The sequence below is a fragment of the Tachyglossus aculeatus genome, chromosome 15 (genome assembly GCF_015852505.1).
Source record: "Tachyglossus aculeatus isolate mTacAcu1 chromosome 15, mTacAcu1.pri, whole genome shotgun sequence".
Lineage (NCBI taxonomy): Eukaryota > Metazoa > Chordata > Mammalia > Monotremata > Tachyglossidae > Tachyglossus > Tachyglossus aculeatus.
The window spans coordinates 18,588,465-18,614,170 of NC_052080.1; the positions used below are offsets into that span (position 1 = coordinate 18,588,465).

Below are 25,706 nucleotides of genomic sequence, written 5' to 3' on the forward strand. Positions count from 1 at the left end.
GAACGGGTAGTGGGAGATGAATCTCATTAGTTAAAATGGGAGCATATTGGTTGCAGTGAACAGGACTACATCGTTCCTACTTCTGCTCCTATTCAAGCCCTCCATACAGTGCTGTGCATACAGTAAGCACTCAAGAAATACCATTGAATGATTGATTGAAGGCTATGGTTTCCCTTGTATTTTAGCCAACAGGAATCTGTTGCTGGAAAGCAGATTTTGGGATGGGTACTTTCTCGCAAGCCCTATTAAAAGTACATCTTTTTAAATTAGGTAGGGCAGTTAAACATGGGCTAAAATGGTAGTGAGATCATTGATTCCAGAAGTCCGCCCTTTCCATGGGCTGTGAATTACTCGACTTGGGCCTCGAGGGTAAAGTATGTGTAATTTGTCCCGAAGCCGAAACGAGCAACAACCTGAAGAAATTGATCCTGTCAGAAACAACCACAGAATCCTGTGTTTTGCTTGTTTATTAATATTCATATATGCTAAGTTTAGTGGCACCTTAATTATGGACTTAATAACACCCTGTTTATTCTAGCTTATCTCGGGCCCCGTGGTAGTCATTATAGTGAGGAATTGAAATTAATTAAAATGTTACTGGTGTTCTGCAAGTAGCAATTAGCGTGGTATACATTTTGAGGGTAAAAATGCGGTTCCCTTCTCTTTCCCTTGATGAAATGTGATGAGCCAAAAGACGTTTAAATGTGAGTTGAAGTGACATGGTTTCTCCCTTTTGAGTTTCATAATGGCCCTTTTTGCTTGATGAGGAGTGTAGATGGATTCTGACTTGGAAGAACTTTGGCATGTTGCTATGGAGACCGAGCACAGGTGACAAGTTCATTAAAGATGGAGATTCCTGAGAGGAAAGGGTAGAAGAGAGACAGTTCCGTCAAGCAAAGCTACAGAACCCCAGATCGTCTCTCCCTTTCATTGGACTTCTCCGTCCCAATCCCGGCCGTTAGCTTCTCCACCCTTCCGTTTCTATCCCTCTGTCAGATGTTGGGTTTTTCTCGTCGGTTTCATGGCACCCACTTACCTCCTTGTGGCAGTGTGGTCTGGCAGATTTGCGGGGCGCAGGAGTTCCAAGCCAAGGGAACAGCGTAAGATGTGGGGGCGGGAGAATAGAGAGTAAACCTGGAGAGGAACTGAAAGTACGAACCAAGAGCGATGGGTGGAAGACTGCCGATGTGAAGGATGGAGAGAACCGTTAAGCTCCTTAATGCTTGTGGCGTTTAAGCACTTAATCTGTGCCAATTGCTGCACTAAGCCCTGGTGGAGATGCACGATAATTATCTCCATGGGGGCAGGGATCGTATATACGAATTCCATTGTATCGTGCTCTCCCAAGTGCTTAGTACAGTGCCCTGCACACAGTAGTCAATGCATACCATTGACTGAGTGAGAAGAGACGAGAACAGGGAACAAAGAAGTTGGAGGAGAAGCAACCAGATTGGGAAGCAATGTGGCCTAGTGGAAAGAGCACGGGCCTGAGAGTCAGAAGGACCTGGATTCTAATCCCGGTTCTCCCACTTGTCTGCTGGGTGAGCTTGGGTAAGTCACTTCACTTCTCTGTGCCTCAGTTATGTCATCTGTAAAATGGGGATTAAGAGTGTGAGCCCCATGTGGGACATGGACTGTGTGCAACTTCATTAGCTTGTATCCACCCCAGCATGTAATACACAATGCCTGGCATATAGTAAGCACTTAAATACCAAAATTAAAAAACAGGGGAATACCATCTTGACAAAACCAAGGTTTGCCAGTGTTTTAAGGAGGAGGGAATGGGCCTTAGCATCAAAGGCAGATGAGAGGTCATTGAGATTAGAACAGAGCAGAACCCATTGACCTTAATTATAAAGACATCACTGGTGACCTTAGTGCAGACATTGGAGATTGAAGAAGCCCCAGACCCAGTTGGAGAGGACCAAGAAGAGAAGTGGTGTGGGTTAGCAGGAGGGAAAGACAAGATGCCACAAATGAGCAGCTCTTTGGCCACTTCTCTCAACCTATTCCCTTTAGGCTGTCAGCTCATCATGGGCTGGGAATGTGTCCGCTAATTCCGTGGTATTGTACTGTCCGAAATGCTTAGTACAGTGCTCTGATTGATTGCTTGATGAGCTCAGACTGACACCGTAATCTAGAGGAAAGAGAACGCTTGGATTCTGCTCTGCTGTTTGACTGCCTCAGTTTCTCAATTCTACAAAATAGGCAAAGTACTCCTTTTTTAATCGATATAGTATAAGGATAAAGTCTACTAACAATTATGAAAGTGTTGGCAAATGGTACTTCTAGTGCAGAAGAACTAAAAGGTGCTATTGAAGAGTTTGTGGCATCTGAAGAACACTGTTTCTCAGCCCCACTGCCTTCCAAATGATAATAATTTCATTTCTGGACCAAAGAAATTACAGCCCTTGCCTGTACTTTTTTCACACCGAGGTTTGAAATAGCTCTTTAAAGTTCTCAGACAAAAGATGATATTTTTCTTCCCTGTCTTCCTTTCTTCATTTTTTTTTCAAACCACACCTTCAGGGAAGGGTTGAAGATTGAATTCTGTTGAGTAATTTCTACAATTCAGTTTTAAGGGGTAAGTAGAAGCATCCCTCTCTGTAAAGTGGAAGGTGTTTGTTTTGTTTTATGGTATTTGTTAAGCATTTACTATATGTCAGACACTGATCTAAGCGCTAGGGTAGACACAAGTCAATTCGGTTGGACACGGTCCTTGTCCCCCCATGGGGCTTCCAGTCTAAGAAGGAGGGAGAGCAGGAGAACTGAGGCACAGAGAAGTGAAATGTCTTGGCCCAGGTCACACAGCAAGCACTTGGCAGACCTGGAATTCGAACCCTGGTAATCTGACTCCCCGGCACTTGCTTTTTCCATGAGGTCGCACTGCTTCTTTGGGTCATGTCCTGGCCCTCTGGTCAGGAAAGGATATTCGCGGGCCATGATTGGCTGGGGAGGATAGAGATGGGCTATCTAGAGCAGGATTTGGGGAGGGGAAAGAGGAGGAAGGGTAAAGAGGTGGAGAGGCAGAAAGGCTGACAGCCACAAGTCATCAGGGTAACTGAAGAAGAGGACAATTGAAGCAGACCCTGAGGGAAGAATCTGACTACAGAGGGGAAAGCAGGTGGGGAAAGGGAAGAAGTTCCGGTGGGATAAGGGATGTGGAGGCACAGAGAAGTTAAGTGACTTGCCCAAGGTCACAAATAATGGGAATAATATCCAGGTCTCCTTTTTTTAATGGTATTTATGAACTGTATCAAGCCCTGAGCTAAGGGTTGGGGTAAATACAAGTTAACTAGGGCAGATTCAGTCCCTGTCCAATGTGGGGCTCACAGTCTAAGTAGGAGGGCAAAAGGCATTGAATCCCCTTTTTGCCGTTGAGGAAACTGAGGCCCAGAGAAGTCAAGTGATTTGCCCAAGGTCACACAGCAAGGAAGTGGCAGAGCTGGGAATAGAACCCAGGTTCCCTGGCTCCTAAACCTGCGCTTTATCCACTCGGCCATGCTGCTTCCCTGATGGAATTCCTGTATTTCTCTTAGGTGTCTGATACCAGCTGTCTTTTCTTCCCATGTAATCTGCAACCTTTGCAAGCTGCTGAGCCTTTAGGGCTGGTATTGTAGTATCTAGGTTTCATCTTCTAGTGGTTCTGGAGATTGTCCTGTTGCTTAGAGACAGAGGGGATGCTGAAGTGAAGATCAGGTTGTCAAGGAAACCAAGCCTCAAATCCCCCTGTTTTTATCCAAATACCGGACAGGATAAGTGATTTTGTTTTTGAAATCTAGAGGAAAGAGGTCCCGTATTTTCCCTTTGCAATAAGGGGATGCTTTGTCCTTGGTGAGGTAGTGATGGAATAAAGTGAACAATTTGGATGGGAGAAATTTGAATGCCTGAAGACGGAGGTCAGTGCCCTGCTATACCTTTTTTGTAGTATTTGTTAAACGTTTACTAGGTTTCAGGCACTGTACTAAGCGCTGGGGTAGATATAAACTAGTCAGATTGAACACAGTTCATGTCCCATATGGGGCTCGTAGTCTTAATCCCCGTTTTACAGTTGAGGAAACTGAGGCACAGAGAAGTTAAGTGACCTGCCTAAGGTCACAAATAATGGGCAGTGGTCCTTACAGTTCACTTCTGTGCTGTCGGCCTTTGCCTGAGATGCCAACCCGATTTGCTTGTATCCACCCTGGTGCTTCTTACAGAGCCTGGAGCTTAGTAATTGCTTAATAAATACCACAATCATTATTATTATTATGCCATTTGCAATAAGAATGATAATTGTGGTGTTTGTAAAGCACGTCCTGTGTGCCAGGCACTATGCTAAGTGAAGGGACTGATACTCTTTCCCACATGGCAATCACAGTTTAATCAGGAGGGAGGACAGGCGTATCATCTCCACTTTACAGATGAGGAGACTGAAGCCCAGAGAAGTGAAGTGACTTTCCCAAGGTCACACAGCAAGCATGTGACTCCCAGGCCCGTGCTCTCTCCACTAGGCTGCACTGCTTCTTATCGTTGTTTTCACCCAGAAGTAAATCTTGCAAAGTCATTTCCGCACTTGAAACTCTCAGTGTTGTGAGGTGAAAGCCAAGTGGCAGAAAGTGAAACTGATGTTGTGTTTTCTTGGATATTTCTGAGCCTGCCCCTCTCTCTTTTTAGTTTCCAAATGTTCCTAGGCCCAAGAATAGTTAAGACAACATGTACTGGTGGAAAAGCAATTGCTTTCAAATTTTGACTCCAATGATAACCTCTTGTTTTGCTTTACACAATGAGAAGTCGAAACCTTGCCCACATCCCCCCTCTGGCCTGGAATGCCCTCCCCTACATTCCACGGAAACTGCCCTCTCAAAGGTCACCAATGACCTCCTGCTTGCCAAATCCAACGGCTCCTACTCTATCCTAATCCTCCTCGACCTCTCAGCTGCCTTCGACATTGTGGACCACCCCCTTCTCCTCAACACGCTATCCAACCTTGGCTTCACAGACTCCGTCCTCTCCTGGTTCTCCTCTTATCTCTCCAGTCATTCATTCTCAGTCTCTTTTGCAGGCTCCTCCTCCCCCTCCCATCCCCTTACTGTGGCGGTTCCCCAAGGTTCAGTGCTCGGTCCCCTTCTGTTCTCGATCTACACTCCCTCCCTTGGTGACCTCATTCGCTCCCACGGCTTCAACTATCATCTCTACGCTGATGACACCCAGATCTACATCTCTTCCCCTGCTCTCTCTCCCTATCTCCAGGCTCGCATCTCCTCCTGCCTTCAGGACATCTCCATCTGGATGTCTGCCCGCCACCTAAAACTGAACATGTCCAAGACTGAACTCCTTGTCTTCCCTCCCAAACCCTGCCCTCTCCCTGACTTTCCCATCTCTGTTGACGGCACTACCATCCTTCCCGTCTCACAAGCCCGCAACCTTGGTGTCACCCCTCACATCCAAGCCGTCACCAAAACCTGCCGGTCACAGCTCCGCAACATTGCCAAGATCTGCCCTTTCCTCTCCATCCATACCGCTACCCTGCTCGTTCAAGCTCTCATCCTATCCCGTCTGGTCTACTGCATCAGTCTTCTCTCTGATCTCCCATCCTCGTGTCTCTCCCCACTTCAATCCATACTTCATGCTGCTGCCTTGATTGTCTTTGTCCAGAAACGCTCTGGGCATGTTACTCCCCTCCTCAAAAATCTCCAGTGGCTACCAATCAATCTGCGCATCAGGCAGAAACTCCTCACCCTGGGCTTCAAGGCTGTCCATCACCTCGCCCCCTCCTACCTCACCTCCCTTCTCTCCTTCTCCAGCCCACCCCACACCCTCCGCTCCTCTGCCGCTAATCTCCTCACCGTACCTCGTTCTCGCCTGTCCCGCCATCGACCCCCGGCCCACGTCATCCCCCGGGCCTGGAATGCCCTCCCTCTGCCCATCCGCCAAGCTAGCTCTCTTCCTCCCTTCAAGGCCCTACTGAGAGCTCACCTCCTCCAGGAGGCCTTCCCAGACTGAGCCCCTTCCTTCCTCTCCCCCTCGTCCCCCTCTCCATCCCCCGCATCTTACCTCCTTCCCTTCCCCACAGCACCTGTATATATGTATATATGTTTGTACATATTTATTACTCTATTTATTTATCTTACTTGTACATATCTATTCTATTTATTTTATTTTGTTAGTATGTTTGGTTTTGTTCTCTGTCTCCCCCTTTTAGACTGTGAGCCCACTGTTGGGTAGGGACTGTCTCTATATGTTGCCAACTTGTACTTCCCAAGTGCTTAGTACAGTGCTCTGCACACAGTAAGCGCTCAATAAATATGATTGATTGATTGATTGATTAACAGACAATTCTTCTCCCCCCACACCTCCTCTTTGAAGGTCTTCTTGAAAGTCTCTCCTCCAAGAGGCCTTCCCTGACTGAACCACCCTTTCCTCTTCTCCCACTCCCTTCTGCATCACACTGACTTGCTCCCTTTATTTATCCCCCCAACAGCACTTCTGTCCATATCTGTAATTTATTTATATCAATGCCTGTCTCCCCCTCAATACTCTAAGCTCACTGTAGGCAGGGAATGTCTCTGTTTATTATTATATTGTACTCTCCCAAGCCCTTAGTACAGTGCTCTGTACGCAGTAAGTGCTCAATAAATACAGTTACCTGAATGAACGAATGAACCTTGAGCTTACAAAATGACACTGGCTTATTTTAAAAAAAGAAATGTGAATTTTTTTTTAAGCATCTGAAGTAGAGCAGCCAGAAATTCAGGATGAGAACATCTTGAGTCTGGGTGAAGTGGAAATGTCAGCAGAGATTCTCAGTGAGAGAAAATAACTAATGCTGCTGGGCTTGGGTTCATGTTTTAAGCGCTGGAATCGGGGAACTCCATTACATGGAACAGCAGAGAGAAAGGCCTCATTAGTAGCAAGAAGGAGTAATGGGGGTTGTTTAGCTGAATTCCAGGCAGTTTAGCACAAGAACATCAGGCCTGAGGGAGTTGGCTGATGGAATGCTCCTGATATCTATCTGCTGGTTCTAAGAGGATGTGGTTGGAATAATGAAGGTGGGTGCATATGGTTGGGCACTTAAAAACTTTTCTTGCTATTTCCAGACATTCCTATCCCTTCAGGGCCTGAGGCTGAGATGATCAGTGATGGGACATAGACACTTACTGCTCATTTATTTATCAATATTAATGTGCCTCCCTCTAGACTGCAAGCTTGCTGGGGGCCCAGAGCATATCTGTCAACTCTGTTATGTTGTAGTCTCCCAAGCACTTAGTACAGTGCTCTGCAAACAGTGAGTGCTAAATAAATATGATTAATGATAGTAGTAATAGTGGTATTGGTTAATCGCTTACTGTGTGCCAGGCGTTCTAAGCTCTGTAGTAGATACAAGTTCATTCATTCGTTCAGTCGTATTTATTGAGCACTTACTGTGTGCAGAGCACTGTACTGAGCAGTTGGGAAAATAAAATAAACAGTGACATTCTCTACCCACAATGAGTTCACAGTCTAGAGTGGGGGAGGCAGACATCACTAAAAATAAATCAAAGTACAGATATGAACATAAGTGCTTTGGGCATGTAGTGGGGAAGAGCCAAGGGAGCAAGTCGGGGTGATGCAGAACGGATAGGGAGATGAGGAAAAGTGAAGCTTAGTCAGGGAAGGCCTCTTGGAAGAGATGTGCCTTCAAAAAGGCTTTGAAGAGGTGGGGAGAGTGATTGTCCTGTCGGATTAGAGGAGGGAGGACGTTCCAGGCCAGAGGCAGGACATGAGTTCAGGGTAGACGGCCCTTCTAGACTGTGAGCCCACTGTTGGGTAGGGACTGTCTCTATATGTTGCCAACTTGTACTTCCCAAGCGCTTAGTACAGTGCTCTGCACACAGTAAGCACTCAATAAATACGATTGATTGATTGAGGCAGGCGAGATGGAGGCACAGTGAGAAAGTTAGCACTAGAGGAGCGAAGTACGCGGGCGGAGTTGTAAAAGGAAAGAAGCGAGGTGAGGTTGGACACAGTCCCTATCCCACATGTGGCTCACAGTCTTAATCCCCATTTACAGATGAGGGAACTGAGGCATGGAGAAGTGAACTGACTTCCCCAGGGTCACACAGCAGACAAGTGGCAGAGCGGGGATTAGAACCCAGGACCTTCTGACTCCTAGGCCCATGCTCTATCCACTAGGGCATGCTGCCTCTATTTAAAGGGACAACCTGTTAAATCATTAGCAGGAACTGATTTGAGTTAGCTCTCTGGAAAGATTCACTTTTCTGCATTTGATGCCCTTGAGATTTAATTGGAATGAGGTGTAGGAAATGCTATCTCTACTATAGGAAAATTGATTATTTGTGTGAGCGCTTCTCTGAAATCCATTAAGCAGCTGTAGCATCAGTCTGAGATAAATGTCCCAGCATCACAGTTAGTACTAGGAAGAGTCCCAAGCTCTTCATTTTGGCCTTGGGTGAAATAAAAAATACCTCAGAATAAAAATAATAACGCTGATAAAGATGGTATTTAAGTGCTTACCATGTATCGGTCAACTGTTCTAAGCTCTGAGGTAGATACAACCAAATTGGGTTGGACACAGTCCCTGACCCACATGGGGTTACCACACTTAAATCCCTATTTCACGGATGAGGTAACTGAGGCTCAGAGAAGTTGTGACTTGCTCAAAGTCACACAGCAGACACGCGGTGAAGTCGGGATTAGAATCCAGGTCCTTCTGAGTCCCAGGCCTGGGCTCTATCCACTAGACCACACTGCTTTTCGACTTGATAGCCGGGCACTTCTGGAAGCCTGGGTCATCCTGTGGAATGATCTAGAACTTCCCTGCAGCCTAACATTGGTTTCTCTGCTCTGCCACTTTGGGGAGGATGGATTATTTGTAAAAGCCTTCCAAAGTTTTTGGAGCTCTGCTTGCTGAGTACTTCTGGAAAATCAAGAGAAAGGGATTATAACTCAGGTCCTCTGCTTTATCCTCTAGGCCAATGCTGCTTTCACTGTCTGTAGATAATCGTTGTCTCATTCCCCATTAAACTGTAATTTCTTTGAGGGCAGAGAATAGATCTTCCCAGTCTTGGACTTTTCCCAGTTGGCTTATTACAGTGCCTATTACCCGGGAGATCCTCCATAAATAGAGCTGATGAGTTGATTCAATGAAATTACTGACAACATCAGCTGTGAGCCCGCAGTATGTGCTCAGCGGGTGCTTGATGAAACCAATCAATCGTATTTATTGAGCGCTTACCATATGCAGAGCCCTGTACTAAGTGCTTGGGAGAGAACAGTATAACAGAGTTGGTAGACACATTCCCTGCCGACAAAGAGCTTACAGTCTAGAGGAAGAGATGGACATTTATTTATAAATCAGTAAATTAGGGATAGGTACTTAAGTGCCATTGGAATGGAGGAGGGTGGTGGATAAAGGGAACAAATCAGGGAGATGCAGGAGGGGGTGGGAGAAGAATACATGCGAGCATAGTCAGGGAAGTCCTCTTGGAGGAGATGTGCCTTCACTAAGGCTTTGAAGGTGGAGCGAATGATGGTCTGTCAGAAAAGAAGACATGAGAGCTTAGTCAGAGAAGGCCTCTTGGAAGAGATGTTCCTTCAATAAGACTTTGAAGTGGGGGAGAGTGGTTGTCTATCAGATAAGAGGGAGGATGTTCCAGGCCAGAGGCAGGAGGTGGGAAAGAGGTTGGCAGTGAGATAGATGAACTTGAAGCACAAAAGTGGCCAGTCTGGCCACTTTGCTCTCCATGGAAGAGGCCAGAATCCATCTGATGTTTCTACTTCTTCTGGCGTTTTTCCTCCATTAAAGCTTCACGATCAGGGTTCCTTAGAGCTTTTGGCTTGGGGAAGTAATTTCTCAACCTACATCTCCTTTCTCACTTTCTCCTAGGAGTTTCTCTTTTGCTCAAATTTCCCGGGGGCTACAGCTCTCTCCTGCAGTTTCACTTTGCTACACTAATCCCCCTCGCATTCAGCTCCCGGATCCCCCGCCGAGCCTCCCGACTACCCATCTAGTAGACATGTCGGGCAGTTTCTTGGAATGAGAGGGAAGCTGACCTTGCAAAACACCCTAGAATTTTATTTTTTTTCCCTCCTCGAAATCTGCATGTCCTGCAGTGAGGGTTCGTGGGTGCTTTGCCGCCCATCCTAAATCTGCAGCTGCCTCCTCATCGACGCAAAAGACGAGATGTAGAATACAAAATGAGGCCCATCCGTGGGAGGATGGAAGGGTAATTTGCATTGGAACTCAGGCTGTTTTGAGCGAGGTGGCAATATGTGGGTAATCTAGTTGGCAAAGGCTGCCGGCTAAATGCCCAAATGAGCCAAGTGACTTGGCCATCTGGATGTGTGTTGTGACATCTGAGAATAATCCCTTCAGTGTCAGATCCAGGCAGGGCAGTCTTTGACTGAAGGGCCCGAAAAACACTCCTTTCTTATGGTATTTGTTAAACGCTTGTTACATGCCAGGCACTGTTCTAAACACTGGGGTAGATAGAAACTAATCAGGTTGGACTCAGTCCATGTCCCACATGGGGCTCACAGTTTTAACCCCCATTTGAGAGATGGGGGAACTGAGGCCCAGAGAAGTGAAGTGACTTGGCCGAGGTCACACGGCAGACAAGTGGCAGAGCTGGGATTAGAACCCAGGTCCTTCTGGCTCCTAGGCCCGGCCTCTATCCAGTGGGCCCTGCTACTTCTCATCTCTCTCCAGTCTGACTGGAAGCCACTCTGTGATAGTGTATTCGTTCATGCACTTAGTGCAGTGACTGTAAGCTCATTGTGGGCAGGGAATGTGTCTGTTATATGGTTATATTGTACTATTTCAAGCACTTAGTACAGTGCTCTGCACATAGTAAGTGCTTAATAAATCCGATTGATAAGTGGTAACATTACTGACGTCCCTGTGCCAACAAGACAGACTGGATTGAAGCTCTATCTGCTGTGAGCTGACTAGATTTTTTATTATTATTATTGTTATTAAGACTAATAATGAGTGTTTGTACAACAATGTACTATTTACTGGGGTAGATAGAGAACCAGTGTGGCTCAGTGGAAAGAGCACGGGCTTTGGAGTCAGAGGTCGTGGGTTCAAATCCTGACTCCACCAATTGTCAGCTGTGTGACTTTGGGAAAGTCACTTCTTCTCTGTGCCTCAGTTACCTCATCTGTAAAATGAGGATTGACTGTGAGCCCCCTCTGAGACACCCTGATTACCTTGTAACCTCCCCAGCACTTAGAACAGTGCTTTGCACATAGTAAGCACTTAATAATGACATTTATTATTATTATTATCAGGTCGCACATGGGGCTCACAGTAGGAAGGAGAACAGGTGTAGAAGCCCCATGCTGCAGATGAGGGAACTGAGGCCCAGAGAAGAGAAGCGGCTTACCCAAGTTTACACAGCAGGCATGTGGCGGAGCTGAGATTAGAACCCAGGTCCTCTGACTATCGAGCCTGAGCTCTTTCCCTTTGAACCAATTGATGGTATTTATGGAGCATCTGCTGTTTGCAGAGCATAGCGCTAAGCACTTGGAAGAGTCTAACAGTAGCCAAAGATGCATTCCCTGCCTTCTGGTTCATCACATGGGAGACAGACGTCATTTATTTGCTAATTATGCTCTACCAGGCTTAGTGCTGACCACTGGGTCCGAGGAAATAGAGTGAGAAGTGAAAAAGCCCTAAACCAAGTAGAGATTCCCATTAGGAAGCCTGATAGAGTGCATTCCTGGGTTCCCAAGTTCTAAAAATTGAGCTGAAATAATATAAATCTATTAAAGGCAGTGATAAAAATCCCATCTCAATGTAGTTACACAACCAGATAGTAATGTAAATATGTACCAATAATAAAATATCTTAATTGGCTATTTTTTATGTGTACATTATGTACATGTTGAATTTGCCAAGGGCTTGTCATTAACCACCTAGTCTGCCTAAAGACACTTTGTGCTGACAGATTAGACACCTGTTATTATCTCTGTAGCAGGAAGAGTAATGGTATATAGAGAAGCAGTGTGACCTAGTGGATAGAGCACGCTCCTGGGAGTCAGAAGGACCTCGTTTCTAATCCCAGCTTTGCCACTTGTCCTCTGTGGGACCTAGGGCACTCACTTAACTGCTCTGTCTTTCAGTTATTTCATCTGTAAAATGGGGATTAAGAGCATGAGCCCTGTGTGGGACAGGGACAGTGTCCAACCCGATTACCTTGTATCAACCCCAGCACTTAGAACAGTGCCTGGCAGTGTGGCTCAGTGGAAGCAGCGTGGCTCGGTGGAAAGAGCACGGGCTTTGGAGTCAGAGGTCACGGGTTCAAATCCTGGCTCTGCCAACTGTCAGCTGTGTGACTTCGGGCAAGTCACTTAATTTCTCTGTGCCTCAGTTACTTCATCTGTAAAATGGGGATTAAAACTGTGAGCCCCCCGTGGGACAACCTGATCACCTTGTAACCTCCCCAGGCGCTTAGAAGAGTGCTTTGTACATCGTAAATGCTTAATAAATACCATCATCATCATTATTATTATTGTGCTTAACAAATACCATAATTTTTATTTTTGTTAGTAGTAGTAGTAATAAATACCATTGATTGATCGAATAATGGGAATGAGCTTGGTCCAAAGAAGATGGTTCATTCATTCATTCATTCAATTGTATTTATTGAGCGCTTACTGTGTGCAGAGCACTGTACTAAGTGCTTGGGAAGTACAAGTTGGCAACATATAGAGATGGTCCCTACCCAACAGTGGGCTCACAGTCTAGAAGCAGGGTGGAGTATGAACTGATAGGGTGGGAGAGGCAGGGAGACCAGGGAGGAATCTGGAATGAGTTGGCTTGGATGCTATCACAACTTTGTGATGGAGACGTGAAGTTGGAATTAGAACCCAGGTCCTCTGACTCCTCCGACTAGAAGGTCTTCCTGCTAGACCAGGATGCTTTGTTGATTGTCTCAGTTCAGCTCCCAGCATAGTTCAAGCATAGAATAAGCGCTCAAGCTGTTTCTCAGTAGAGAAGCAGGTGGCTTAGGGGAAAGAGCCCTGGTTTGGGATTCAGAGGATGTGGGTTCTAATCCTGGGTTCTCCAGTTGTCTGCTGTGTAACTGTGGGCAAGCCACTTAACTTCTCTGTGCCCCAGTTACCTCTCTGTAAAATGGGGATTAAAGCAGTAAGCCCCAAGTGGGACAACCTGATTACCTAGTATCTACCCCAGCACTTAAAACAGTGCTTCGCACATAGGAAGCGCTTAACAAATACCATAACTATTATTATTATTATTTTTACCGTTGATGGACAGACCGATTTAGAAGCCTGCCTCCATGAGCCCAGACGTAGCACTAAACACTCTGCAGGCTGGGTGATAGAAACGTCGGAAAGAGTGAAAGCCACCTTGAATCATCTGCAAAGATCGCTGTCCCGCTAATTGATATCACAATCCAACTCGGGCTTGGGGTGAAAATCCAAGGAATCCACATTTGGAGATTAAACGGGTCCTTCTGAGACATTAGTGGTTAAAGAGTCCTGTGGAAGCAGCTAACGGCAGTGGCGTCAGTCAGTCGAATTTATTGAGCGCTTACTGTGCGCAGAGCACTGTCCTAAGCCCTGGGAGACTACTATACAACAATAAACTCAAACAGTCCCTACCCACAATGAGCTTAGGGTCAAGACGAGGAGGCAGGCGTTGATAGAAATAAAGAAAGTACAGATAGGAACATAAGTGCTGTGGGGCTGGGAGGGGGCATGAATCAAGGGAGGGAGTCAGGGTGATGCCGGAGGGAGTGGGAGAAGAGGAAAGGAGGGCTTAGGGAAGGATGCTCACTGGGGCTTGTGAATGCATTCGGAGGCTTGGCTTATATCTTGGCTCAGGGCCCAGACGGAGCAGGGAGCCTGAAACGATCGAAGAGCGCTTCTGAGGCAGAAGGCATTGCCTGCTCTCTGCCGTTCTGCGACAGGGGAGGCCTGACTTTGTGAAGCACTGGCTAAGTGCAGACTGCAGTTCTATTCTGCAGGGCAGGGATCTCCTCTTGGGGTGGGAGCCGGTCATTCATTCATTCATTCATTCATTCATATTTATTGAGTGCCTACTGGGTACAGGGCACCGAACTAAGCACTTGAGAGCGAACAGTACAAAAATAAACAGACACATTCCCTGCCCACAATGCGCATACAGTCTAGAGGGAGCTTACAGTCTGTGTGAAGAAGCGTGAAGGAGCAGCATGGCCTAGAGGATAGAGCCTGGGCTTGGGAGTCAGAAGGACCTGGGTTCTAATTCCGCTCCGCCACTTGTCTGCTGGGTGACCTTGACCAAGTCACTTCCCTTCTCCGGGCCTCAGTTACCTCATCTGGAAAATGGGGATTAAGACTGAGAGCCTCATGTGGGACAGGGACTGTGTTCAGCCCGATTTGCTTGTATCCACCCCAGCACTTAGGACAGTGCCCGTCACATAGTAGGTACTTAAATACTATGGTGATTGTGTGGCAGCTGTGTAGGAGCCTCCTGGCAAAGGAGCTTCATAAATAGATTGGAGGCCGGGGGTGGGAGAGCGGAAGAGGATTCTGTCTCCGGTCCGGGGAGCATCAGTCGGAAGCACTCTGAGAGGGAATAAACCAGCAGGAATGAGCATGGCAAGCAGGAAATTCTTTACCGGAAAAAACTCCCACCCAGAATTCCCCTCTTGGCAGCTGGCCTCTTGAGAAGTCTCTTGTCGATTCCTGTTTGGATTCTCACAATGCAAAGTGCTCGAAAAGTTGTTTTTTTTTTTTGAGTTTGAATTTTTAATCATTTCCATGGGAGTTTTTTCTTTCTCAGCTTGCTAGTTTCCTGAGGATGGCGGCCATTTCTGTTTGTTTTTCTGTGATCTTTTATGATATTTTTTAAGTGCGTACAGTGCCAGAAACAGTACTAAGCGCTGGGTTAGAAACCAGCTAATCAAGTTGGACACAGGCTGTGTCCCACATGGGGCTCACATTCTTAATCCCCATTTAATAGATGAGGTAACTGAGGCGTAGAGAAGCCAAGTACTTTCTTGATGTCACTCGTCAGACAAGTGGTGGAGCCGGAATTAGAACCCAGGTCTTTCTGACTCCCAGGGCCGTGCTCTATCCACTAGGCCAAGCTGCTTCCTTTAAGTGCCCGATGGCTTGAACGGTGCTGAGTACGCAGCGGGCTCCTAATTGATACCTGTGAAGATGTGGGATTAAGGCAGCCTGGTGGAAAAAACCCCTACAGTTTATCTGCCCTCTGTCCTTCCAACACCCTCCTGCCAACAATTTAGTCTTGTCTTATGCCATCGAGTCATCTCTGACCCATAGCGACTCCATGGACACGTCTCTCCACATATCCCTTTCTAGACTGTGAGCCTGTGACTGTTGTTGGGTACGGACCGTCTCTATATGTTGCCAACTTGTACTTCCCAAGCGCTTAGTACAGTGCTCTGCACACAGTAAGCAGTCAGTAAATACGATTGAATGAATGAATGAATGCCCCACCATCTGCAATTGTTCTAGTAGTGTATCCAGAGAGTTTTCTTGGTAAAAATCCTGAAGTGGTTTACCACTGCCTCCTTCTGCACAGTTAACTTGAGTCTCCGCCCTTGACCCTCTCCCAGGCCGCTACTGCCCAGCACAGATGAGTTTTGACTTGTAGCAGATTGCCTTCCACTCTCTAGCCACTGGCCAAGCTAGGAATGGAATGGATAGACCTCTGCTTGACTCTCCCTCCTGTAGTCGAGACTGATAGAGGTACTGGAAACTCTCCAGGTGCGACCCTGAGAGGGGAACCAACAATTTAGTCATAGTGAAATGAACCAGGTCACCGTTCTTGGGTCCTTGTCCTTCCCAAATGGCCCCACCTACTAGGCATGGGAGGAATTGGCATTTGGAGGGCTGTAGGAGGGAAGGACCCTCTATCCCACTTCAGCTACTGCTTCAGCCTCTCCCCACTCCAGCCCATACTTCACTCTGCCTCCTGGATCATTTTTCTAAAAGATCATTCTTTACACATCTCTCCATTCATTGGAAATATCCAGTGGTTGCCCACCCATTCATTTCAACCACTGGATCAGCCTCTTCTCTGACCTCTGTGCCTCCCCACTTCATTCCATACTTCACTCTGCTGCCCAAATCATTTTTCTAAAACATTGTTCCGTGCCCGTCTCACCACTCCTCAGAAACATCCATTGGTTGCCTGTGTGGGATTCAATTCAGTTCAGTCGTATTTATTGAGGACTTACTGTGTGGAGAACACTGTACTAAGCGCTTGGGAGAGTACAGTACAACAGTAAATGTGGGGCAGAGACTGTCTGATTCAATTGAATTGTCCTGCTCCAACACTGAGTGACGTTCTTCGGATAGAATAAGCCCTTAACAAGTATTGTAATTATTATTGTTATGAACAGAGGAGAATTAGGGCTGTTAGAGGGTACCTCTCTAAACAGGATGACTTTCAAGGATCACTACAGTTATGGGATTCCTCCAGACATTATAATGCCACAGTCCAAGGAAGAATCCTGGATCATTAGGACCAGTGGTCTGAACCGATGGGGAAGCAGTGTGGCCTAGCGGAAAGAGCAAGAGCCTGGGAGTCAGAAGACCTAGGTTCTAATTCCGGCTCTGCCACTTGTCTGCTGTGTGACCTTGTGCAAGTTACTTCACTTCTCTGTGCCTGTTACCTCATCTGTAAAATGAGATTAAGACTTTGAGCTCCATGTGAGACATCGACTGTGTCCAACATGATACATAGTATCTACCCCAGTGCTTAGAACAGTGCTTGGCACATAGTAAGTTTAACAAATACCACAGTTGTTATTATTATTATTAGAGAAGCAGTGTGGCCTAGTGGATAAAGCACTGGCCTGGGAGCCATAGGACCTGGGTTCTAATTCTGACTCCGCCGCTTGTCTGCTGTGTGACCTTGGGTAAGTCACTTCACATCTCTGGGCCTCAGTTACCTCATCTGATGAATGGGGATGAAGACTTTGAGCCCCATGTGCAACAGAGACTGTGTCTAACCTACTCAGTTTGTATCTATCCCAGCACTTAGTACAGTGCCTGGCACACGGAAAGTACTTAACAAATACCATAAACCTCCCTCCCCCACAAAAATAATCAAGACAGGCATTGCGTTATGCCATTGTTTCCTTAGGGGCTGCCGTGCTGTGTTCCATTTAATTTGGTCGTGATGTGTGGAGGGACAGCACTTTTAAATGTAGAGCCAAAATAGATGACCCAAAGCCCAGTTGCTTGGAAACCAGCTCCTGGTTTACTCTCTTCTCAGTAAATCCCACAGAATGGAGCAGAGAACTTCAGTCATCACCCCCAGATCGTAAATACCCCAGGAACACATTGGAGGCCAGAGAGAGGGCAAGAGTGTGCTGTTGATCTTCCTATTTAAGAAGGTTCCCGCATATAACTAGATCACCAACCCAGAGCCTTGCTCTCCAGCTGCCAGGGGCCATCTCCTTGCATCAGTATTACCACGGGATTTGATAGTGGCCACATGTTGAGCCCGGAGGGCTGAACGGGCAAGGACAGCAGGGCTAGAGACCTGCGTGGCCCTTCTTTCCCCAGTTGGCATCTGGGGAAGTCAAGTCTCCGAGCTGGTAAGTGGCAGGATTAGAGTCCAGGCTGGTGATTTTGCGGAGGGAAGGGGCAGAAGGAGAGAGATGAAGGGGTCCTGAGAAGACCATGGGCAGGGAATGTGTCTGTTTATTGTCATGTTGTACTCTCTCAAGCACTTAGCACAATGCTGTGCATACAGTAAGTGCTCAATAAATACAGCTGAAGGAATGAATGAGTGAATGACCCTGTCTGGTCTACTTTGTCTGGCATCCCCCCAATCTTACCTCCTTCCCTTCCCCACAGCACCTGTATATATGTATATATGTTTGTTCATATTTATTACTCTATTTATTTTACTTGTATATATCTATTCTATTTATTTTATTTTATTAGTATGTTGGTTTTGTTCTCTGTCTCCCCCTTTTAGACTGTGAGCCCACTATTGGGTAGGGACTGTCTCTATATGTTGCCAACTTGTACTTCCCAAGTGCTTAGTACAGTGCTCTGCACACAGTAAGCGCTCAATAAATATGATTGATGATGATGATGATGATCTCTCCATAGCCTGGTGGAAAGAGCCCAGGCCTGGGAGTTTGAAGACCTGGATTGTAATTCCCGCTCTGCCACATACCTGCTGTGTGACTTTGGGCAAGTCACTTCAATTCTCTGGGCCTCCGTTGCCTCAACTGCAAAATGGTGATTCAATATCTGTTCTCTCTCTCCTACTCTGAGTTCCATGAGGGACCTGATGATCTTGTATCCTCCCCAGTGCTTAGTACAGTGTCTGACACATAGTAAGTGCTTATCAAGTACCATTATTATCATTGTTATTAATATTATTATCAATAATATCCTAGGCCAGTCAGGGTTTTCTATGGTCTTTATGTCATGTCCTTACTATGAGTCAAACACTGTTCTAAGTATACAAATTAATTAGTTTGGATACAGTTCCTGTTCCGCATGGGGCTCACAGTCTGAGGGAGAACAGGTATTCCCCATTTTACAGTTGAGGAAATTGAGGCACAGTGAAGTGGCTTGCCCAAGATCACAAAGCAAGCAATTGTCTGAGCTGAGATTAGAACCCAGATCCTCCTGTCTCCCGGGCCTGGGCTCTTTCCACTAGGCCATTAGATGTCACAAAGCAGGCAAAATGCAGAGTCAGGATTAGAACCCAGGATCTCCGACTCCCAGACCTGGGCTCTTTCCACTCCAGCAGAGGCTCAAGGGGAAGCTTTCATTTCTCCTACCCAACTTGAGGGTCTGTCTGGAGTTCCGGTCTGATTGGGACCAGATTTCTGAGTTAACACCTGGGCTTTTTGGGGCAACTGAACTGTGAAGATAGAAACCAGCCCTCTCCACCTGTTCACTGACTCAAAACTGCATTTCAGGGATGACCGAATTGGGTTTATCTTTGGCGAAGTGTAGCTCAGCCAACGACTGCAGGCCTCAAAGAGGGTGGGCCGTTGCTTCCTCCATTTCTAATTTTCTCCTCAGATCCCATAGTCAAGGCGTAGAGATGACCAGAGCTGGCTTTCTGGTTTGCCATGCTGGTCACTGGGGGAGGAGGGACTTGGAAGAGAAAGCAGGAACAGACTTTTATTTTTCACCTAAATGACAAGCAGACGTCCTGCTCTTGGCAAGCAGGCAGACTGAGCTATTTGAATGTCAAAAAAGAGACAAAATGGTGTGTGGCAATTTGTGGAAAAACCCAAGTTTCGTACTTCTCTCTTCCCCAGGGGCAAACTGAACAGAGAGCCGTTCAGGGAACACATAGACACTTTTGAGGTATTCAGGCTAAGGGAATATCTTCTCCTTGACTTTACCATCACTGTAGATGGCACTACCATCCTTCCCGTCTCACAAGCCTGCAACCTTGGTGTCATCCGCGACTCCACTCTGTCGTTCACCCCACACATCCAAGCCGTTACCAAAACCTGCCGGTCTCACCTCCGCAACGTCGCCAAGATCCGCCCTTTTCTCTCCATCCAAACCGCTACCTTGCTGGTTCAATCTCTCATCCTATACCGACTGGATTACTGCATCACCCTCCTCTCTGACCTCCCATCCTCCTGCCTCTCCCCATTCAGTCTATACTTCACTCTGCTGCCTGGATTATCTTTGTGCAGAAATGCTCTGGGCACGTTGCTCCCCTCCTCGAAAATCTCCAGTGGCTGCCTGTCCATCTACGAATCAAGCAAAAACTCCTCACTCCCGGCTTCAAGGCTCTCCATCACCTCACTCCCTCCTACCTCACCTCCTTTCTCTCCTTCTACAGCCCAGCCCATACCCTCCGCTCCCCTGCCGCTAGCCTCCTCACGGTACCTCATTCTCACCTGTCCCGCCGTCGACCCCCGGCCCACGTCCTCCCCCTGGCCTGGAGTGCCCTCCCTCCCCACATCCGCCAAGCTGGCTCTCTTCCTCCCTTCAAAGCCCTACTGAGAGCTCACCTCCTCCAGGAGGACTACCCAGACTGAGCCCCCTTTTTCCTCTCCTCCTCCCCATCCCCCCCGCCCTACCTCCTTCCCTTCCCCACAGCACCTGTAGATATACATTTGTACAGATTTATTACTCTATTTTACTTGTACATATTTACTATTCTATTTATTTTGTTAATGATGTGCATCTAGCTTTAATTCTATTTGCTCTGACGATTTTGACACCTGTCTACATGTTTTGTTTTGTTGTCTGTCTCCCCCTTCTAGACCGTGAGCCCGTTGTTGGGTAGAGACCGTCTCTATATGTTGCCGACTTGTACTTCCCAAGCGCTTAGTACAGTGCTCTCCACATAGTAAGCGCTCAGTAAATACAATTGAATCAATGAATGAATGAGATAGTTTTCACTCTGATTCTATTTGGCTGAACCAAGTTTCTTTTTCAGAGAGCATTTTTGTTATTGCTTGTTGGTTTTTTGTTTTGTTTTTAATTACCATGGCACTGGGTGTTAAAGTTTCAGTGATCCTTGGACTTCTCAAGAAAAAGACGACATATCTCTAAATCACACATTGATTTTTCCCTCGTTTCAGTATTGCAATCCATCTGTTTCTACTGGGTACAAGGTAATTCAGGGCGTGCATTCTCGGGGTACTGAGGAGATGGGCTGCTTTATTACTAGACAATGCCTCCAGGTTTATGGTGTCTTTTATGGATCCTCCAACGGTTTTATGCATTTTTGAAAATCTAAGGAACCAAGTAACAGTTTATGGGGTTGTTTAACCTAGTGGTCTGTGGTAGGGCCTTGGGTGAATCACTGTTGTATCTTACTCTCCCAAGCGCTTAGTACAGAGCTCTGCTCATAGTAATCATTCAATAAATGCCATTGATGATGATGATGGTAATCTCGGTGTGGTAGAGTTTGCCTTCTGTTATGGCCGAAGGTGGGGTATGGCTTCTCCCTATCTTACTGGCTCATTAATGATGATGATAATAATAATAATAATAATATGGCATTTGTTAAGTGCTTACTATATGCAGGGACTGTAATAAAAATAATAATTCTAATGATGGTATTTGTTAAGAGCTTACCATGTGCTTTAGAGACGCAGTGTAGCTCAGTGGAAAGAGCACGGGCTTCGGAGTCAGAGGTCATGGGTTTGAATCCCAGCTCTGCCAGTTGTCAGCTGTGTGACTTTGGGCAAGTCACTTAACTTCTCTGTGCCTCGTTTCCCTCATCTGTAAAATGTGTATTAAGATTGTGAGCCCCAGGTGGGACAACCTGATCACTTTGTAACCTCCCCAGCGCTTAGAACAGTGCTTTGCACATAGTAAGCACTTAATAAATAAATGCCATTATTATTATTATTATGTGCCAAGCACAGTTCTAAGTGTTGGGGTAGATACAAAGTAATCAGTTTGAACAGAGTTCCTGTCCCACATGGGGTTCACACTCAATCCCCATTTTACCGATGAGGTAACTGAGGCACAAAGGAGTGAAGTAACTTGCCCAAGGTCACACTGCCGGCAAGTGGTGGAGCTGGGATTAGAGTCCACGTCCTCTGATTCCCAAACCTGGGCTCTTGCCACTAGGCCATGCTGCTTTTAATACTATACTGTTCTAAGCGCTGGATGAATATACAAGATTAGAAGGGGTTCATTGGGAGGCAGCGGTTAGGATTAACCACTAGGCATGCTGCTTCTCTTCTTATTCCTTCCCTAGAGTTTTGTTCCTTAGATTTGACTGGTAATAGATACCCACTACAGGTATTTACCCGTACCCGTGGAAAGACAGATTATGACAGCATTCATCTTGCTGCTAATCCTAGGGTCCAAATAAAGCTTTCAGAATGAAAACCCCACACAGCAAAGTGGCAGAGCCAGGATTAGAACCCCTGACCTTCTGACTCTCAGGCTTGGGCTCTATCCAGTCTACCATCCTGCTTCCGACACTTTGGAGATGAACCTGTTTGTAAATAGGAAGGGAACTCTACTGTTGTATCCTCCTAAGTGCTTAGTACAGTGCTCGGTACACAGTAAGCACTCAATAAATACCATTGATTGACAACAAAAGCTATTTTCCAAGAATACATTTCCTTGGCTTTTGTCACCCTCTTTTAGTCTCCCCTGCTTTTCCTTAAACCTTGCTGGATAGGTAGTTTCCTTAATACCCACCCTATTTCCTTCTTTACCACTGTTTACTTTTGGTCATTTTGTCTTTTAAAGGAGACAACTTCTCTCTCATCTTCCTGAGACATCTCTCTGCCTTACCTTTGATTCTTGACCTCTCAGTTTATTTTATATTGTCCTCCCCCAAGCACTTAGTACAGTGTTCCAGACACAGTAAGCTCTCAATAAATACCATTGATTGGTTGATTGATAATTGGTCATGTTCTCCAGAATTGGATTTGTGTCCTTAAGCCCGTCGGATGTGCCAAACTCACGAGAATAGACCATCCCATTCAGTTCTGTAGAGCAGTGAATTTCATTTCAAATGGATCAAAATGAGAAAATGGAGCATCATGCAGCTTTCTGGCTGGGACCGAGGGTGGCAGGAGGGGTTCTTTTTCGTTAATACCTAGCACATGGGTTGGACTTGATACTTGCCAAGTGGTTTGCCATGATTTATGAGCTAATTTTCCACAGCCCCCACTCGGCGATAGAGTATCTTTACACAGGGGAAATCTCCAGATTATCCAAATGCTTTTACCCTTAATCTCCTTCCCTTCCAAACCTTTAGCAGAGACGCTTCATTATTATTATTACTGTGAAGTATCATTATCAGGGAATTGGGATAGAATAAATCAGTGGTATTTACTAAGTGCTTGATCCGTGCTGAACACTGTACTAAGCGACGGAAAGACTATAGAAGCAGTGTGGCCAAGTGGATAGGGTCCGGGCCTGGAGTCAGAAGGACTTGGGTTCTAATCCTGATTCTGCCACACATGTGTTGTTACCCTGGGCGAGACCCTGGGCAACATCCTTGCTGGGGGATGTTGGGCAAGTCTCTTATCTTCTCTGTGCCTCAGTTTTCTCAACTGCAAAATGGGGCTTCAGTACCGGTTCTCCCTCCTACCTAAACTGCGAGCCCCCCATGGGACAGGGACTGGGTCCGACCGGATTATCTTGTATCCGCTCCAGCACTTAGAATGGTGCTGGACACATAGTAAGCACTCGATGTGGGCAGGGAATGTATCTGCTAATTCTGCTGTATTGCACTCTCCCAAGGACTTAGTGTACTGCTCTGCACATAGTAAGCGTTCAATAAATACTGTTTATTAATTAACCAATACCGTAGTTGTTGCTATTGCTATTGTGGCAGAAAGGGAATCTCCCATTGTGCTTGTTCCCCAGCGGGAGCAGCACCTTGGATAAGGCTCACAGCTTGTCTCTGCCTCATTTTCCCCATCAGTGAAATGAGGATTAAAAAGCCATTCATCTTCCCTGTAAGTCTAGTCTACAAACCCTGTGTGGATCAGGGGCTGTCCCTAATGTGATTGTCCTGTATCTGCCCCAGCATTTAGCACAGTGCTTAATGAACCAGTACCATAATTATTATTATCATTATTAGTAATGTGCTCCTGTGTGTCTCCTAGGACTTCTGCCGGAGCCTTTAACCAGAAAGTATCCTCTAGGAGAGGATGGGCACCTGTTCAATCAATCATTAGTATTTATTGATCACTGACTATGTGCAGAAAATTGTACTAAGCGCTTGGGAGAGTATTTTTTTAAAGGCATTTGTTAAGTGCTTTCTATGCGTCAGGCCCTGAATTAAGAGCTGGAGTAGGTACAAGCTGAAAAGGTTGGACCCAGTCCGTGTCCCACATAGGGCTCACAGTCTTAATCCCCATTTTACAGATGAGGTAACTAAGGCCCAGTGAAGGGACTTGCCCAGGGTCACAGAGCAGACAAGCGGAGGAGCTAGGTTTAGGACTCAGGTCCTCTGACTCCACCTAACAGAGCTGATAGATATGATCTCTGCCCACAGTGAGCTTACAGTCCAGAGGGAGAGGCAGACATTAATGTAAATCTTGAAATTTCCGCTATGGACCAAAGTGCTGTGGGGCTGAAGGAGGGGCGATTAAAGTGTGCAAATCCAAGTGCAAGGATGATGCAGAAGGGGGTGGGGGGAGAGGAAATGAGGGCTGAGTCCGTAACCTTTGGAACCTTCTCATTGTCTCTCTTTCAGAAGGACTTGCTGTCGGGGTTGGGTTTGGAGCCATTGGAAAAACAACATCAGCCACTTTCGATAGGGCCAGGTGAGTTCAAGTCCCGTTGCTCTGGGTACCGGGTCAGGGGCGGGAGGAAGGCCGGCTTGCTCTTGGCTGAGTGGCCGAGGCCCTTCATGGAGCCAGGACGGATCTGAGAGATCAGGTGAAGGGCTGTGACCCGTGTGTGAGGAGGATTGACACATATCACCCCCTGGCATTGGGCTTGGCATGGAAGGTAGTAATAATAATAATAATAATGGTATTTGTTAAGCACTTACTATGTGCCAAGCACTGTTCTAAGTGCTTGGGTAGATACAAGGTAATCAGGTTGTCCCTTGGGGGGCTCACAGTCTTAATCCCCATTTTACAGATGAGGGAGTTGAAGCCCAGAGAAGTTAAGTGACTTGCCCAAGGTAACACAGCAGACAAGTGGTGGAGCCGAGATTAAGTACTGAGAAGCAAGAGACATGGATTCTAGTTGCCTGCCGTGTGACCTTGGGGAAGTCACTTGACATCTCTGGGAAGCAGCGAGGCCTAGTGGCAAGAGCCTGGGAGTCAGAAGACATGGTTTTAATCCCAGCTTCACCATACGTTTGCTGATGACCTTGGGCAAGTCACTTCCCTGAGCCTCAGTTCCCTCATCTGTATAATGGGGATTAAGACTGTGAGCCCTATGTGGGACAGGGACTGTGTCCGACCCAAAGATAGAGCGCGGGCCTGAAAGTCAGGAGCTCATGAGTTCTAATCCTGGCTCCGTCTCTTGTCTGCCGTGTGACCTTAGGCAAATCACTTCACTTCTCTGTACTTCAGTTACCTCATCTGTAAAATGGGGAATAAGACTGAACTCTATGCGGGACAGGGATTGTGTCCAACCCTATTTGCTTGTGTCCACTCTAGCCCTCCCTTAGTACTGTGCCTGGCACATAAGCGCTTAAGAAATGCCATGGTTATTATAGTTATCTGTGCCAGCACATAGAACAGTGCTCGGCACACAGTAAGTGCTTAAGAATTACCACAATTATTGTCCTCCTCATTACTATTATTACTATGAGCCTCAGTTCCCTCATCTGCAAAATTGGGATTCTATACCTATCTTCCCTTTCTGTTAGAATGGGAGCCTCATGAGGGACAGAGACGGTGTGTCATACAGTTGCAAGACATCCAACCCACCACTTGACACATAGTAAGTGCTTAACAAATATGACAGATATTAGTCTTATTATTAAGAGGAGGCCGAGCTGGCTCAGCCCATTTAGCTCCCAAAGTGGTGCTTGCCTTTTTCGGAGGCCATGAATCACAGTGAACTGGGCCTGAAAGGATGGGGTCCCATCTGATCCATTCCCCTGCCTCTATTCATTCATCATCTCCCGCAAGCGATCCGGGTCTCACCGCCAAAGAGCAGGTTAGACAAAACTTCAACTCTATACACCTTTCAAGGTTCATAGGAAAAATAGAGACAAATGGTAAGAGGAAAAATAAGACAAGGAAAATGTCAAAAAAAAAAAACATGGATTAATGAAATAGATATGTACATGTTCT

The 25,706-nt window shown here is 46.4% G+C and overlaps 1 protein-coding gene and 1 non-coding gene across 4 annotated transcripts in view; one reads left to right on the forward strand and one right to left on the reverse strand.

Annotated features, from left to right (window-relative positions):
- The window catches only part of SLC39A11 (solute carrier family 39 member 11), a 296,134-nt gene that overhangs the window by 217,116 nt on the left and 53,312 nt on the right, over positions 1–25,706 (forward strand). For all 3 annotated transcript variants that reach the window (XM_038757085.1, XM_038757084.1, XM_038757083.1), the window contains one exon: positions 24,146–24,215. In XM_038757085.1, the coding sequence (XP_038613013.1) occupies positions 24,146–24,215 (70 nt within the window). The remainder of the gene's footprint in view (positions 1–24,145; positions 24,216–25,706) is intronic.
- LOC119937886 lies at positions 15,606–15,744 on the reverse strand. The gene has a single exon (XR_005454258.1). It is a non-coding gene; the product is annotated as a small nucleolar RNA SNORA7 (small nucleolar RNA).